The sequence below is a fragment of the Dermacentor variabilis genome, chromosome 8 (genome assembly GCF_050947875.1).
Source record: "Dermacentor variabilis isolate Ectoservices chromosome 8, ASM5094787v1, whole genome shotgun sequence".
Taxonomy (NCBI): domain Eukaryota; kingdom Metazoa; phylum Arthropoda; class Arachnida; order Ixodida; family Ixodidae; genus Dermacentor; species Dermacentor variabilis.
The window spans coordinates 7,329,863-7,346,765 of NC_134575.1; the positions used below are offsets into that span (position 1 = coordinate 7,329,863).

A 16,903-nucleotide genomic window follows, 5' to 3' on the forward strand; every position below is an offset into this window, starting at 1 on the left:
AAGACAAAAACATAAGCCAATTCTTACTTTACATTATAATAGTATAACTTGGCAATCACTTGTATTTATGTTATTTTATTTTGGCATTTAATTATGTATTTATTTAAAAAAGCTTCAGAAATGGTTTTCTTATAGTTCAAAGTCAAATCTCAAAGGCTGTGTTTTTGTACGGCAGACTAAGATCCCCTAAAGTACACAAACGTCTTTGTTTCTAAAAAAAAATGTGTCGTTACTGCTACTCTGTTCTTGCTCAAATTTTGCAGCAACATTCTGTTGTGCACAAAAATAGACTGTGTCCAAAACATGACGTCCATGACGTATTTTGGCGTCTTGCAATCGTTTCTGGTAAATGCAAGTCAGTAAATACATAGCCTTTGAGATTGAAACGCCACCTAAAAAGGCCACGATTTAAGTCTGAGGCGCTGCAGGCGGTTGCGTTCATTCCCAGAGTCCTCTGCGATAGTTTTGTTGTCCGCCATAACTGGAGAGAAAAAATTTTGTATCTGCGTTCTGGTAGTGCAAGCCGTCGTTTTACGGGTCACTGTAGTGGATCACTTGTTGAACGAGTAGCTGCACATTTCCAGCGTCACCATGGCAGACAAAATAGACATGTCCTTGGACGACATCATCAAGATGAATCGGAGCCAGTACCGGACGACGCGAGGCCGTGGCAGGGGCCGTGGTCGAGGCGCGGGCAGCTTTGCTGGACGCGGAGCGGCACGTGGATTTGGAGGAGCCGGTGGCGGTGGTGGAGCTGTTCGAAGAGGCACGCTTAGAGGACGTGTCCGTCAGCAGCCCTACACTAGGGTGAGGTAGCGGCCTGCACGTTTACTTGGCTGCGCTGTGGAAGTGGAAGCCGATATCGTTCGGTACTACCGGCGCGCCAAAGTGTTCATGTTTAGGCCTTTGTCATTGCGCTATTGAATGTGCTTCGGTAGCCAGTGGCGCGCTTACTAATGTTAGGCCGGCGGGTTTCAGACGTGCTGCTACGCGACACAGTTGTGCGGCGTTGCGTGTGCGCTAAACGTGTCTCGGCCTGTTCTGGAGCGAACCACGAATGCTGCCTCCGTATTCGCGATTGGGTTGCGGAATGCGCGCGGCAGGCTTTTCTCTGTACGTCGTGTAGCCGTTGTGGATAGTCGTTTCGGAATGGTGGCGCTAGGCGCAAAATTCTATGGCCTTCAATCACGACACGTAGAGGGGCCTGTATTTAGGATTGTATACTGTGTCCTAGCGGGTTCACATTGTGCGAGGCGAAGTTTGAAATTGAAGCACGTAAGACCTGCCCGCATTAGCTGCTCTATTTGCAGCTGCGTCATTCAGAAATGGCATCATTTCGCTCGTTTTCTATTGTGCGCATCAGCGCGTTAACGTTTTACTTAGCTACGTAATATGTATAAGTAGTTTCGCTTCCTTTCGTTATTACAGCGGGCCAACATGCCTATAATTTTCTAGTAAGTCCAGGAAAGTGTAGCTCAGGAAGATATTCTTACGCTAGAATTCAGTATATATGGATTAATAAATTTAGTCCCTTCAAAAACGGACGGATTGTTCTGAAGTAAGGAATTGCATCCAAGTGTTGATTTCAGAGACATTTGAAAACGGGACTATTACTGTCAACCAGTTTGAAAACACTGGTATTCCACTTCAGGGCGCAAAATGGTTGATAATCAGTTTGTTTATGATTGGGTGCACACATTCCATTTGGTCAGTGAACGTACCTAACCTGTGGGACAAAATAATGGGCAAGCGAAACAATAAAGGTGAGAAAAATTAGTCTGAAACAAAAAATAAATTCCTCATGGCCATAGTTCGAGTGGTTTTTCAAGAAAAGCTAATGTCTGCTAAAGCTAATGTGGAACCAGCAACACCTGTGAGCTAGATTTAAGTATAAACCCCATGCAAGCGATCTTGCACGCGACAGCGACAGGCGACGCGATGGAGATGGCTGTCGCGTTCGCTCGCCGCCTACAAGTTGCACCCCATGCGAGCGATGACTTCGAGCGACGTCTCCCCAGTGTTGCCGGTATGAGGGCAGCAATATAGGCGCCGAAACTAGCGTGACGCGTGCTTTATTAACTTAAGTTGATGTATTTTACTGTAAAAAGCAGCATAAAATATTTCTGAAAGTCTTGCAGTAGGTTCTTATCCTCGCACCTATAAAAATTCAATCGTTTGCTCGTTCCGTGCGACAATCGGAAGTACTGGAGTTACGTACATCCAGTTCCGGCTTTGCGCTATTGGCTAGTCGCTCATAGCACTTCCGGGCGACGAGCGACGAATTCTAGATTTGCAAAACCGAGCGACCGCGCGACAAGACCGAGCGATCTGTTCAAGCGACGGCCTGATCCGTCGCGCAAACCCGTCGCTCGTCGCTGTCGCGCACAAAATCGCGCTAATGGGGTTTAGCCTTTAACTTAAATTTGTGACCTCAGCACTGTAGACAGGAAAAGTACCAGTTTTTGTAGTAACAAGGAAATCTTAACAACAGTTAGCAGTAATATTGACTATGTACAAGTTTTGTGGGCTTATTTGAGCATGCCTGTGAAATAGTGTTTACGATCACATGGTTGATGTAGAAAGGAACATGCATTTATGAGCCTTGTTTCTATGGCGGCTGTTTGCAGAGCTTTACGCAAACCAAAGAGCTTCCTGACCGGTGGCAGCATGACATGTATGATGGAGTTGGCGCTCGACGTGCCTTGTCCGGCGGCCTCGGAGGTGCTGGCATGGGCCCCTCCAAGCTGCTGGTCTCCAATCTTGACTATGGAGTGTCTGACGCTGACATCAAGGTGTGAATCTGCATTCCTCAATTTCGTGACAACTCTGTCTGGGTTGTAGTTACAAGAGAATATCAAGTTTTATGGCACATACGACTGGTCTTTCGAGAATACTGTCAAAGTGATCTGGTGGTTGTGTAAAACAAGAATGAAGCTGTATTACTCATACAAAGGACTTTCGCAGCATTATTCCATCTTTAACACACACTATAGAAACATGCTTATTGTCATGATACCACTTAGTTACTTAATTTAAAATCATGCCAGAATGCTTGGGAATGGCCATTTGAATGTGCCATTAGCAAGCATCGGTTTGGCAGGCTTAGGAATTTTCTCGAGGTTCTTGATTCTCAGTAAAGTTTCATTCGACGTTCAGGTGTGAGATGTGGTCGTCTGTACATGACAGCACCGTTTAGAGTTGTATAGACCCGTTTCTTCAATGGGGGCAAAATGCAAAAACACCTGTGTTTAGGTGCACGTTAAAGAACCCCAGGCAGTCGAAATTTCCGGAGTCCTCCACTACGGCGTGCCTCATAATCAGAAAGGGGTTTTGGCACGTAAAACCCCATAATTTTTTATAGACCCCTTCCATGGCGATCCTGTGGGCGATGCCATGTTTCATCACATGGTGACATGTTCGTGGAATTTCTCTGTTGCCTGCGTGTTTAGAATGCATGTGCCTGATGCCATTGCAGCTTGGCAAACCTTTGTTTTGGTGGATGTCGTAGACAGTGACTGGTGGGACAACACGAAGCTTTGGCATTAGCTTCAAAAAACACGTAAGCGCTTTCGAAGCTCATTACACCTTGTCCAAACGGTGCGAGCAGCATAATGGTGCTTGTATACTAGAAGTAGTGCTGGAAATGTATCCCAAGCTGTCCAGACTCTTCACTTGAGGATTTATTTAGTATGAGTGTCTCTTACTCTTTGTTCTTATTTGCCACTTGCTTTGAAGCAGTGGCTTCTCGTGTTTCTGACTCGGTAGCATTAATCGCAGCAGTCACTATCAGATCATTTTCTGCCTAATCGCTTGCAGGTGTACTCATTTGCAGATTTGTTCTTGCCGCGCTGAATGCTTGGAACATAGATGTTTTATACTTTGTATTATAGCTTGTAGTGAAGACATATTATTGCTAGTAATTCACCGATTCTGTGGACTGCCACGAATCATTGGGCTTTGTAAGTTCGTGTGTTGTCGGTCTAATCCGTCACCCAAGCTTCGGCGGATTGATTTTAGAGTATGTCCATTCACTTATTATTAATACATGGGCGTAAGTTTGATCGTGAGTTGGGGGGTGGATCTGTGAAGATGACATGTGAGAAACAATACTGCATCAGGAAACGATGCTGCATAATTTGTCACTGTGTAGTGAGCGGTACCGACTCTTGCTGGCGTTGCACGATTGGAGTCTTTCGTTTAGAGGTTAGCAATGCAACGCTAATGGATAAGTGATTTTTTTTTTTTTTTTAAAGTCAAGGCAAACGGGCAACACAGGCAGTTCTTGAGTAGCAGTGGTCCGTAAACTTGGCCAGACAGATTCATTCCATTCCTTAAAACGCCGCTCACTATTTTTTTGTGGCCAACTGCTGGACACATCTTCCCTCTACTATTCCACATTTTGCAGCATGCATAGGGCACATTGCCTTAGTGATCACGCATGTGCTTTCTTGAAAGCTGGTCACACAGTAGCAGGACAGAAGCAGTAATGGTTTAGCATGTGCATGAGGCAATGTCTGTTGCAACGCGGGAAGTGCCATCTCGTTGTTGTAGAGCAAACAACGCTGTGAAAAGGGTCTATGGTCTTCTACCGAAACAAAAGATTGCTGCTTGAACTTAAATTTCTGCTGTACACTCGAAGCTCTTCATGAACCACTGATGAGTCTAGCTTGTCTGCATTTTTCTGTTGACATTTCCAAATTTTTTGCTTCGCACTCCTTGAGGGTTTGATTGCATGCATACCTCAACATAACCACAGGCTGTAATGCTCATCAAGGGTTGTGCGAAGAGAGATCTTTTGCCACAGTCACTGTAGCAATCTCGCTGAATGTGTGTACACCTTAACCATCTAATACAACAAGAATCAGTGTAGTCGGTGGAACATGACTGGTGGCAAGGATGCACGCGGCTCTCTACAAGCTAAGAGCCAATTGTGTTCACCGTTCAGTGTTATTTACCTAATTAAAGCTAATCTTTGGTTTTGGAACATAAGGAGATAATGTACATCGAGTATTGCAGAAGGCACTGAGCAGAACAAATTAACCAACACCTGGCAGCCAAATAATATTGCCTTAGTTAGTGCTTTAGGAACTTTCAATTGATTACTTTGAGTTTTAAGTTATTGAGTTCCCCGTTACAGTTGTGGTTGCATCATGTAAAGCTTGAATTTTGGTGTTAAAACTGTGATACAAAGTGAAATAGTTCTAGGTGGATGTGCACAAAAAAAGTGCTTCTTTTTCTTGGAAATAAGGCTCATGATGGTATTTAGGTGGCAATGTATTTCTAGATGCATTCACACTTGCATCCTGACCTGCCGTGGTGGCGCAGTGGCTTTAGCGTTGCAGTGCAAAGCCCGAGGGCACAAGATCGAATTCCGGCTGCAGTGGCCACATTTTGGTGGAAGTGAAATGCAAAAATGCCCTTGTACCGAGCATTGATCGCACATGAAAGAAACCCTTGTCAAAATTAATTCAGTCCCCCCCACTACTGCACACCTCAGTCATATGGTGGTTTTGGCATGAAAAACCCAAGAATATAATTCATCTTTAATGTGTGCCTCGAGCTCCTTAAAAGATCATCTTTATCTTGAGTGACATATACACAGCATTTCAGTGTCTGACAAATGTCTAGCTTTCTTCATGTGTCCTTAAATGCTGATAATGAACTGACACTTGCAGGAGTTGTTTGCCGAGTTTGGTCCTCTGAGGAAGGCAGCTGTGCACTACGACCGTTCTGGGCGCTCACTGGGCACTGCAGACGTGGTTTTTGAGCGGCGCACAGACGCTGTTCGGGCAATGAAGCAGTACAACGGTGTGCCTCTCGATGGTGAGTGAGCCTGTAGATCATTTACATTCAATAGAGAAGTCTGTGAGGTAGACCTTTATGATGGTGCATCGGCAAGCAAAGCTGAGCTTGTCTAGAATGGTACAGTGAAATGGTGATACAGTCAACTCCCAATAATTCAAAGTCTGTTAATTGGAAGTGAAGCGAAGGTCCTGCAAGTTCTGAATGCAATCCTATAGAAAAAAATACTTGGTAATCGGAAGATAAGGGTCTTAAATATCAGTTAATTAGAAGTTATTTTTCAATTGAAAGCCTCGAGGCGATTGTAACGTTCCATAAATTTGCTATTTTTCAAGTGAAAACACAACTTTGTGTACCGCACTAGTATCGTCACCATCGCAGCTGACCGCAGCACCATCGCTTGCGAAGTGTCAAGCTTAAACCATCTGGCCTATTTTTAAAGTGCAAAAGCAGCTTTGTGTCAGTCGTATCGTTGCCATCGCAGCTGACCATCATGAAGCAGGAAGATTAACTGGTCAAGCCGGGTGCAAGCAGCATATTAGCATCTTTGTCTCCGTGTCTTTCCCCAAGTTGGTTCGCAAGTGCGTTGGTTTCGTTCCACTGGTGTTTCCACGAGCTGCATTTCGGTTGCACTCACGAAGTTGGCAACTCATGGATCCTATCGCACGCTTGACTTGGTGATGAAAGTCGAGACTTTGAAAGAAGCTCAGAAATGAAGCACCGCCAAGGAAGACATTGCATGGAAATACGATATCAAGAACAAGTGCTCATTACTGGATGCTATTGAGAATGGTTAATTCAAGATGTCTCGAAAGAGAATGCACACCGGCACCTACCTGGAATTAGAGCAAGCGCTGTTTCTTTGGATTAAGGAAGCACGAAGCAACCAACTTCATCTCAGTGGTGATGTCGTTGCAGCAAAAGCCCTGTCCCTTGCAGCGATCTTAGGGATTGACAACATTGTTTCTTCCGATGGATCACTGGCGTGCTTCATGCATTGTCATACCTGGTTTTTAAAAGCGTCTGTGGAGAGAAGGCGTCAGTCAACCAGGGAACTTGCGTGACGTGGAAGGAAGAAAAGCTTCACGAGTACATGAACAAATATCAGCCGGAACACATATTTAATGCCGATGAGACTGCACTTTATCAGATGTTACCAGAGAAGACTGACATTCAAGGACAACGATTGTGCTGGAGGAAAGCGTAGTAAAGACTGTCTTGATGATGGATAGCATATCGTGCACTGAGTGATCTCGCCTGCTGGTGATCGGAAAGGCCACTAAGCCTAGATGTTTTAAAGGCGTCAAAGCACTTCCTGTGGACTACATAGCTAACAGGTAGTCATGGATGACTTCGGACATTTTTAAAGACTGGCTGCAAAAAGTGGATCGCAAGTTCGCGTCACCAAACCGTAATGTTTCTTGTGGACTAGTGCAGTGCCCATATGAATGTCTGCCTTGCTTACTTGCCAGCCAGCACGGCATTGGTGTTGCAGCCCATGAAACAGGGAATTACAGAAAATGTAAAGGTGTTGTACAGAAAGCATCTTCTCAAGCGGGTGATGTTGCGCATGGACAACTCCACCCAGTATGAAGAGAGCCTTCTCAGTGCCATCCACATCTAGGACGAGCTTGGGGTCACGTTAAACAAGAAAGCATTGCCAACTGCTTCAGAGAGTGATTAGTTTTGTTCAACGGGGAAGCACAGAAAAGTGAGCTTGATGAACATAGTCTTGGAGTAGCTCTTGGTGGCATTCATTTCGAAGTGTATGTTGCCATGGGTAGTGCATTTCAGATGTATGATGCGCTGACGAACATTGAAATCTTTGAGATTGTTAGACTCCGTAAGGCTAGTAAGGAAAGTGACATTGACGACGACGTTGAAACTTGGCTGCAGCTGCGGGCCTTGCCCTCATGCAGCGGTTTTTTGCAGCGGAGAACTGTAACGTGTGCGCCTGAGCAAGACTAGACATGTGGTGGTTGGGCATCAGCTTGCTCATCTTCTTTTAGGTTCTCTTTTATAGCTTTGTGCGAGACAGTGGCACATGCACTGAAGTGATTAGGAAAAAGAAGGATGTGCTTGCTATCAGCTCATCTGCTTCCATGGTGGCCAAGTTTGATACATCTCCTTTCCCTTAACGAGAAGAAAAAAAAGAAAAGAAAGGAAGAACGTTATAACCATAGGGTAATAAAGAATAGCTAAAAGACTTGACGAAATTTCGCGTCGTATTGCAGCCGTTGAAGCTTGTTGCGCTGACGGGGGTCGACCTCCAACGCCTCCACTTTGGAGAAAACCCGTCTGTTGGCTTGCGGGTGACCAGTGAAACCAGGCGCACTTAGGCCTTGTTCTGGAAGCTCCTATCTTTCGTTTTGTGGGCTACTATTTTCAGCGTTGGTGTTGTCTTCATCCATCCAGCAGTATTTTTCCTGCGTTTGGAGCAGGTGTTGTCTGTTCAGCCTTAGAAGCCTTCCATCCTCTGTCTCCACGATGTGGGAACGGAGGGCCACTTTTTAAAGCACTCTTTCCTTATGTGACCAGTTGTCATCCAGTATGCGCACCGTGTCTCCTTGCTGCAAAGGGTGCAGCATTTTGCCATTGGCCTGCTGTTGATACTTGATTATATTGGGTGTCCCACCCCAGTGCTGCATTTCGGAACATTGGTGCGCAGGCGCAATCCCTGTAACAGTTGGGCAGGTAAATAGCCATCCTCTAGGACAGACACACGATAAGACGAGTTATAACCAAAAATCGTCGCAAGATTCAGTGGTCTTTTTTTATGATGCGCTTGGCTATCTGTGCTCCCTTTTCAGCAAGTCCATTTGATCTAGGAAATCGCAGGCTTTTTCAGTACCCCGAATGATGACGACGTCGACGTAAACGCATACTCCTAGAATGCTTTCAAAGATCTCAGTGTCTTTTGAAAGACCCTACTGGCAGATGAAATGCCAAATGGTCGCCTTAGGAACCGATAGCGCCCAAAAGGAGCGGCGAACGCGCAGACCTGCGATATGTCTTCCTCTAGGGGTATCTGATTAAATTTTGAGTTGGCATCAAGTCTTGAAAAAAAATTGAGCTTGTGACAGCTTACTTTCTATATCTTTGCAGGTAGGCATCAGGTAGTGCTCACGTAATATATTCTTGTTTACTTCTCTAGGGTCAATGCATACTCTGAGAGCGCTGTTCTTTTTTTGTACCATAACTAGGGGACTTACCCATTCAGTGGGTTCTACTTTTACGATGATGGACGCCTTTTCCATCCATGCCAGCTCATCACGAAATGGTTGCTTCAGTGCCAAAGGTGCTTTCCGAGCAGGTTGTACGACTGGAACCGAATCTGGTCGCAGAACCATCTTGTACTTTCTTTCTACACAGCCCGTTCCGTGAAACAGTTGTGCTAATTCTATTTCTGGCCCTGCTTTTCTACTTTGCCTGACTGAGTCAGTTTGCTGGGACAATGCCAAACTCAATGCATGTGCTTAAGCCACTGATTGCGTGGCGTCCTTTCTTGATAATATAGAAAGCAGTATCACTTGCACTGTTTATCTCTAGTGCTTTAGTGGCGGCACCGACGTGCTTGATCCGGGAGCAGTTGTAGGCAGTCGGCACTCCTGCACTCTTGCGCAACGCGTTCACTTTCAAGATGTGTTGAACTATACTAAACAGAATCAAGTTGCCTTGGGAACCCGTGTCGACTTTCAGTTCTATCTCGTGACCAGAGACCATGCTAAGCCCTGTCCAGTCTTTTCCTAGTTTTGTGCTTCCATCACAGATGCTGTCATCAAGAACATCAAAACTATCTTCATGATCTTCTTGAATGCCGTGAACATGTAGGTTCTTACAGCATGCTGAAAAGTGATTCTTCTTTGTACATGCGTAGCAGGTTCTTCCGTAGGCTGGACATTGCCATGGCGTGTGCACCCGACCATAGTGCTTGCACCGCCCTTTCTGTTCTTCGCCGCGTTCAAATCGGCAAGAGAAGTCTACTTGCATGCACTCATTGGCTCATGCCGCATTTTGTTGTGCCGCCGCTTCAGCTGCTTTGCACATGTTTTTGGCATTTTGTAGTCAAGGTTTTGTCCCACAACGTTTTCTCTGACAGTCCTGTTATCGGTGGTCCCTAATAAGATCTAGTCCCTAATCATCCACTCTTCAAGGGTCCCGAAATTGCAAAGTTTGGCTTGCGTCCTCAGGTCGCGTGCAAACCACTCGAATTACTCTCCCTCATCTTGAACTCTCATACGTAACACATGGCGTTTGTAAACCTCGTTCCCTTGCTCAATTCTGTATGCATCAAACTTCCGCACTAGTGTCTCGTAGTCATCCTTGAGCTCACCTTCGGCGAATGTGAAGTTGTTATAGACCTCAGACACTTCGTCACCCATGGCGCTCAGGAGGATGGCTGTCTTGGGATGGTCTGCCCAGGTAGCCATCAGGAATAGGTCCAGTCTTTGCTTGAAGATTTCCTAGTTCCTTCTGACGTTGCCGGTTAACTGCAGTGGGCAGGGTAGTTTTAAGGCATCCAAGTCTTGCTTCCCGCTGCGCTGCTGCGGGCACTTCTGACACCATGCATCATGTGTGCCTGAGCAAGACTACACATACGGTCTTTACGTCCATTTATTAGTTTCTCATTTATAGCTTTGTGCGAGAGGGTGGCGCATGTGCTGAAGTGATTAGGGAAAAGGTGGATACACTTGCTGTCAGCTTGTCTGCTTCCGTGGTGGCCAAGTATGATACAAGAACAACGCAGAAGAACTTGTGCCACATCTAGTCCGCAGAACTTGCTTTCCGCAGCAAGATTCTGCAAGCAGAAGCAGACAGCAAATTACTGATTCTTTTTTTCATATACAGTGAGCTAAAAAAATGTATATTTTGTTTCTTTGTCGTTAATTAGAAGTTTATTTAATTCAAACTTTTTTCAGTCCCCGTGAACTTCGTATTAACGGGAGTCAACTATAGTTGCAACTAATGTAGGGGGTTTATTCAGTGCAGCTCTTCTGCCCTGCACAGTTGCATCCATTTCTCGAGAAATATTCTCAGTGACCCCAACAAAATCTCCTAGTCGCACTTTTTCAAGAGGTCTGATACATGCACAAATTGAAATTCCAGACCACGCTACGGAGCACAGTCGGCCTGACGTGGTTAGTTACATGTTTCGTTCTTGCTGCCAAAGTTGCAGTATGTTCCATGGCAAGATTTATCCTCAGCATTTCTTGCTTAAATTGTGACTTGAATAAAACTTGGCTTAATATGTTATTGCGGACTTAAAAAAAGATAGTTACGAAGCTAGAGTAGGGTGCACCATGCATGCTGCTCAGTGGACCACTGTATTATCGCTCACTGAAGAAAGCGGACAGCATAAAGCACAGGGTATGCACATTTCTGGAATGGCGAAACCCCCTCCACTTCTTTTGAAGAGTGTAAGTGCAGCCACAGCTTGCATTTTGCAGATTATATTGAGCACAATAGTACATCCGAATTGCCATTTTAGACTACTGGTCAGGGTTATGATTTGATGAGATTGTTGCTTTTTCTTAATTCCCTCTGTCAGTGCAAGGTGCAGTGTGTACTTTGCTATTTACCCTGATATGCAACGCTCTGTGGACTTGACATTCTTTGCTTGTACAGTTTGTCCTGTTCTGTGTCTGGGCAACAGCTATGCCAATCAATGTTAATTGCAGCTGCCGTTTCCTGGTGCCCCCATGCAGCATTTGTTATGAGTGTGGGTGCAAATAGGTCCCTAACATTGCACTGTTTGTTGCAAACTAGGCCGGCCCATGAACATCCAGCTGGTCACCTCAGCAGTTGGTGCTGCTGCACTCTCTCCAGCATCACGGCTTGGTTATGCGGCTACAGGAGGCGGTGGGGCCCCTTCACAGCGTCCTCGTGGAGGTGGTTTCCGGTGGGTGTGATGACCTTCATTGTAATGTGTACATTGTTTAGCAGCTGCTAGGATGCTTTTCCTTGGTGTAGGGGATTATCTCCTTAATCACTTCCTTCCAGAATCAACTTCCTCATTTCTTCATGGATTTTGATGAAAATTGCCACAAATGTTTAGAATGTTTCCCTGATGCTTCCATAAAAGTTTTAGAGCGATATCTTGAAAAAATTTTATTCAATTTTATTGAGCAGAATTTTTCTCCCTCTTACTTTCTGGAGAGCCTCAGGAACTTAAAAAACGTGATAGAAGGCTTGTTAAGTGTTGACTGCATCGCTAAATGCATGCTGAAGGTCGTGACATTCTTGTCTTCTTTTTTTTTTTTTTTTCGCAACAATAATTTTTTGGAGTGCCATATTTTGTTACCTTCACATCAAGCACACTTTCAGGGTAGACGAATAACCATATCGTAAACTTACAAAGGGTCAAGATAAGAAAGCGAGAATGTCACGACCTGCACTGCAGCCCAAGAAATGCGACAAAACAAATGGAGTTAAAATATGTTAAACGGTAACAAAGAAATCAGCTCCAGAAACTGAGCAGAAAGGCATAAAAACAGTTTTGAGAAAATGGCTCTTAGTTTCACCTTCTCTTGAGTTCTCTAAAAGGCACCAAATCTGCAGTCTGGGGTGTTTTGTGATGTGGGGCTTCTTGTGCATGGGGCCTCTGGTCTGGTGTGCTTCCCCCACCCCCCCCCTTTTTCTTTTTATAGGGCATTCTTTGCTGCTTTTGCTCTACAAAGAGCATGGTGTCCAGGTTTCAAACTAAGTGGTGTGCAGAACTCTGTGTGGGCATGAATATAGTTCCAGTGTACATTCAGGCAGCCTGTACCCGCAGGCTGCCCAATTGATAGCAATCTCCAGTACAATCAGTGAGTTTTTTGTAGAATTGACCATGTTACTGAATGAAGGCTCTGAGTGTCAGCAGCCTCCCAAGTCATCTTTACTTGACAATGGCTGTAGAACTTAGGATCAGAGAGCCAGTGATAGATATGCAGCTGCTAGGTGCTTTCCAGAATTGTACTTTTGTATGATGCCTCGATCACTTCTGCAGCCAGGTGTCTGTGCCAGCCCAAGGGCCCTAGTGAGCAGAGCTCATGATGAGGTTCTCTTTACGACGGGGTGGTATGACAGATATTGCTACGAGCTATCGTGACAATAGAGTGAATGCGCAATATGCTTGGTTGCGGGTCCGAGATGACGATGCGTGAAATGCCTAGCTGCGGATACAAGGAGCCGACGCGCTATGTGCTTAGTCGCACAGTTCGAGGTGCCGACGCACGAAATGCCTAGTCACGGGCTCGCGGCATCGACCCTTGATGTGCTTATTCGCACAGTCCGAGGTGCCGACGCATGAAATCCCTAGTCGCGGGCTCAAGGAGTCGACCCTCGATGCGCTTATTCGCGCAGTCGGAGGCGCCGATGCACAAAATGCTTAGGTGAGGGTCCGAGAAGTCCGCACGCGATGTCCATGATCGTCGAATCGGAGACTCCCTATGCGCGACATGTTTATCCGCGTGCCGTAGGATTGCGTGCATCATGTGCTTCGTCACGAATTACGAAACACTGAGTGCTGAAAGGCTTAGCCGCATGTCCTAGGATTCCGCGCGTGAATCTTGGTCGCGAAGTCCGCGCCACCGATGCTCAGAATGTTTAGCCACGAATCTGAAATGTCCACCAGTGTAGGGATGGGCCACGCTACTGCGATGTCCACATAGCGCCTGTTTTGACATGTCGAGATTATGGCGAGTGGAGACAACTGGCGAGGTGCAAAGAGCCGGGCAGACGCGAGCACCGGACCAATGGCGAACCGCGCTGGAGTCACGTGGCGGGCACGGCCAATCACAGACTCTGGCATGACCTTCAATCATTTGCTTTTTGTGCACTTGTTTCTGTATGGAGGAGATCGCTGAAGTGGCAAATTTGAAGATGGCGAAACGCGCTTTCCAACGAGACCAAGATGGTGGCGCTCGGTCGCGTCGTTCCGGAAATATTGTGGCTTGAAAAACTCTGTTCTTTCTTGATTTCCGCGAGATTTTTGCCACCTTGGCTGATAAAACGAATTTTTTAGAGCACTTCTAAGTGGTTTACAGTGATGATATTTTGGTACCTCAAAAAATACTTTTTTTGGCAATTTTTCGCGATGCGAAAGCTGCGTCCCCCCTTAACTCTATGCCTACTCTGTAATTGTTCTATTCTCACATCTCAAGGGCTATCAGCATGGTACAAACATGTTTCTTACCATTATTGCCCTTCAACCCAATAAGGATTGCTACTACAAACACCAGTGTGCTGAAACTTGTGAAATCAGCCTAGTGTGCACAGTCTCATCTGTATGTCACATTCGCAGAGGCCGTGGCAGAGGCAGGGGCGGCCGAGGTGGCGGCAACGTCCAACGCAAGGTGCCAACTGCAGAAGAACTGGATGCAGAGCTTGACGCCTACGTCAACAAGATGGAGTGAGAAAGAAGCACGCCAGGACCCTTCGTTCGAGCACATCCCAATCCTCTTGTCAAGACGACAATGTGTGCTTAGTTGAAGAAGACCAGAACTTTCAAATTTTTGTTTGTGGCTCACACATCACACAAAGAGCTTATAGAATTTTAGTACAGGCAGCATGAAGAGTGACCAAAGTGCAGGCCTGTTTTCTAGCTGCACCTAAAACATAGCTGCAGCTGCTGTGTGTTTCTGCATGGCCGTTGCACTCGTGCAGTTGCTGAGGAGATGTGCCACCACCCCTCATACACACAAAACTGTGCTCCATTCACTTTTTATGCTGCCTGTGAGTTGCGTAGCAATCCATAACTTGTGGACTCCTGGGATGAAAGGAGACCATCACAGCTTCAGTTCCTTTTTTTTTTTTTTCTCCTGAGAAACAAGCTTGCTGCTTCATGTCATAATTTCACACATTATGTTGACCTTCTGTATGTCACTTCATCATGTCATTGATCTGAAACAGCCATCAATGAGCATTTCATTGTTCATGTGCAACATTGCATGGGGGAAACTCAAGCGAGCAGTGCACACAACTGTGGGTTTTTACCTTTTTCAAATTCACTCCACCTGCTCTCATTTCTCGTGTGAGCCTTCAAAGAATAAACTTTTTGTCTGAAGATTACAAGCTCTGTGCTTTGTTCCATTTTCTAGATATAATGTGTGGGCACTAGAATTTTGATTGTGTATCTTTATTATAGTACCTGCATAATCCACACTCAGCAGTGTAGTTTCACCATTCTGAACAACTGACCGTGAAAGTTTGACCTTCTTGAAAAGGTATCGGAACAATTTTTTTTTTCCTGGAATGGCACTAACGGTTTAAATACCTGTGCCACCATTAGGCCTCTCTCTACAGTGTGGATTCCCATTGCAATGACCTTTGAGGACTGACCAAGGTAGCAGGATAGACTGACTTCACCATGTTGACAGCACATACACAGTTGGCCTTATGGTGCCAGTAGTCCTCGCTGCTTTTCCTGATTGGCAAGTATAGTTCTCTGCACTGCACATCTGCTCAACTGAGTGTAGCACCAGTCTTCCTTTAAGAGAACACAAAGTGCTAGTTGCACATTCTAGTTTTGTCTCTTGCGCATGGTTTCATCATGAGAGCCACCACATCTGCACCTTTGTGTCATATTGCAGCCACATCTTAATTGGAACTCTAAAAGCACTGAAAATTTCGTCAAACTAAAGGAATCTTATTGAACGGGCGACTTAAGTGCAGCGCTGCATTAGGTGGCACATGCGCTCTATGCTAGCACGGGTGAGGCGTTCTGAAAGTGTAGCTTCACTGCCGGGTTGGAATTGTCGTTGCGCGAGTTGGTGGGCTGTGCGAGCAGTTGAATGAAACTACAAAGAAAAAAAAACGTAAGTGCTACTACTACTACTGGCATACTTTGCAGAAGCAGTGCTAGTGGTTATGTAAGATTTATCAAAAGTTTGGAAATGTTAAAAAAATTGACTCGCCATCCCGACCCTGCGAAAGTGGATTTATCGAAAGTTTGGAAAACCACTAAAATTCCGTCGATGGGGATATGGAATGTTTTATTGTTCTACCTAGTCTTAGCAGGACACCATTGTTCAGCATTACAATTTTGCACTCTTACACTCATCATATTCACACTGCTCATTGGGAGTCCACTTTGTGTGGTCTGCCTATAGCAGCCTTGCAATGAACTGACCGAGTTCATGGGCACGTCTCCCTTTCATATATGAAATTTGAAGCCACTCACTGATTCGTAAGCTGCTGTTGCCCCATTCCCACTGGAGCAGCTTATGCATTCATAATCTTTACCGGAAACACATGCAGGGAGAAGGAACATGCCTCACATTGTTCACAGGTGCCTTATCATCCATCATGTTGTCTTGACGCTTGTTTTGTGCTTTTCTTTATTGAAATGAATACTGAGCTGTGTGTTGTATGCCTTATTCCAAAGGAGGTGCACCTTTTTCTTCTTTTTTTTCTGATGGACACGAAAAATTTCGACCAACTAGTGGCTAAAAGCTTCGCTGTAAAAAATATGCTAAGCTATATAGGGTTTGTTTAAGGAGCTGTTTACATGCTGCCACTGTATAACCAATTTGCTGGCACTAAAATTCTTGGTGGCTTTTGGAAATCTTATCTGCTAACCATGATAGCTATTAATATTTTTTTTCCTATTAAGGTACTAGGCTGGGGCACTGCCTGCACCAGTTTCTGCAGCTGCAAAGCATTTTCATGCTAAGTTGTAAATTTCTTGTTGCAGGTTTGATGTGACAAAAGCTAGGTCAAACACCTGCCTGCTTTTATACATCAAAGTATGAAAGCGGCAGCCATTAGTAAATTCTGTTCTGCCAGGCAATTCAAGAAACCAATTTATTGTAGCATTCTTTCAAATCTATTCTATTCATATTGCAGAAAACCATTAAGAAAATTAAGGCAAGCTTTTTTTTTTTTCAATTTTGTGCAAGATCATTGGTGCAAGTATTATAAAGTGTGATCAGTGGTGCAGCCAGAGGGTGGCCCACCTAAAATCCTGCACTCGTCTGGCACCTGCCCAGCCCCTCCCGTCAAAAAAAAATAATAAATTCTGGCTGTGCCACTAGGCGTGATCGCAGAAATTTTAAAGTACTTTCTCATATCTGAGCCCTTTTGACACAGAAAATCTTCCCAACTTGCTAGGTTGTGCATT

General features: G+C 45.2%; 1 protein-coding gene across 1 annotated transcript; it reads left to right on the forward strand.

Annotated features, from left to right (window-relative positions):
• The first annotated feature begins 461 nt into the window (after nt 1-461).
• Nucleotides 462-14,856, forward strand: LOC142589562 (THO complex subunit 4-B-like). Its single transcript, XM_075701023.1, has 5 exons — nt 462-807; nt 2,628-2,792; nt 5,676-5,823; nt 11,569-11,701; nt 14,087-14,856. The coding sequence occupies exons 1-5, from the start codon at nt 592-594 to the stop codon at nt 14,196-14,198; spliced, it is 774 nt and encodes a 257-aa protein (XP_075557138.1). The 5' UTR covers nt 462-591; the 3' UTR covers nt 14,199-14,856.
• The last annotated feature ends 2,047 nt before the right edge of the window (nt 14,857-16,903 follow it).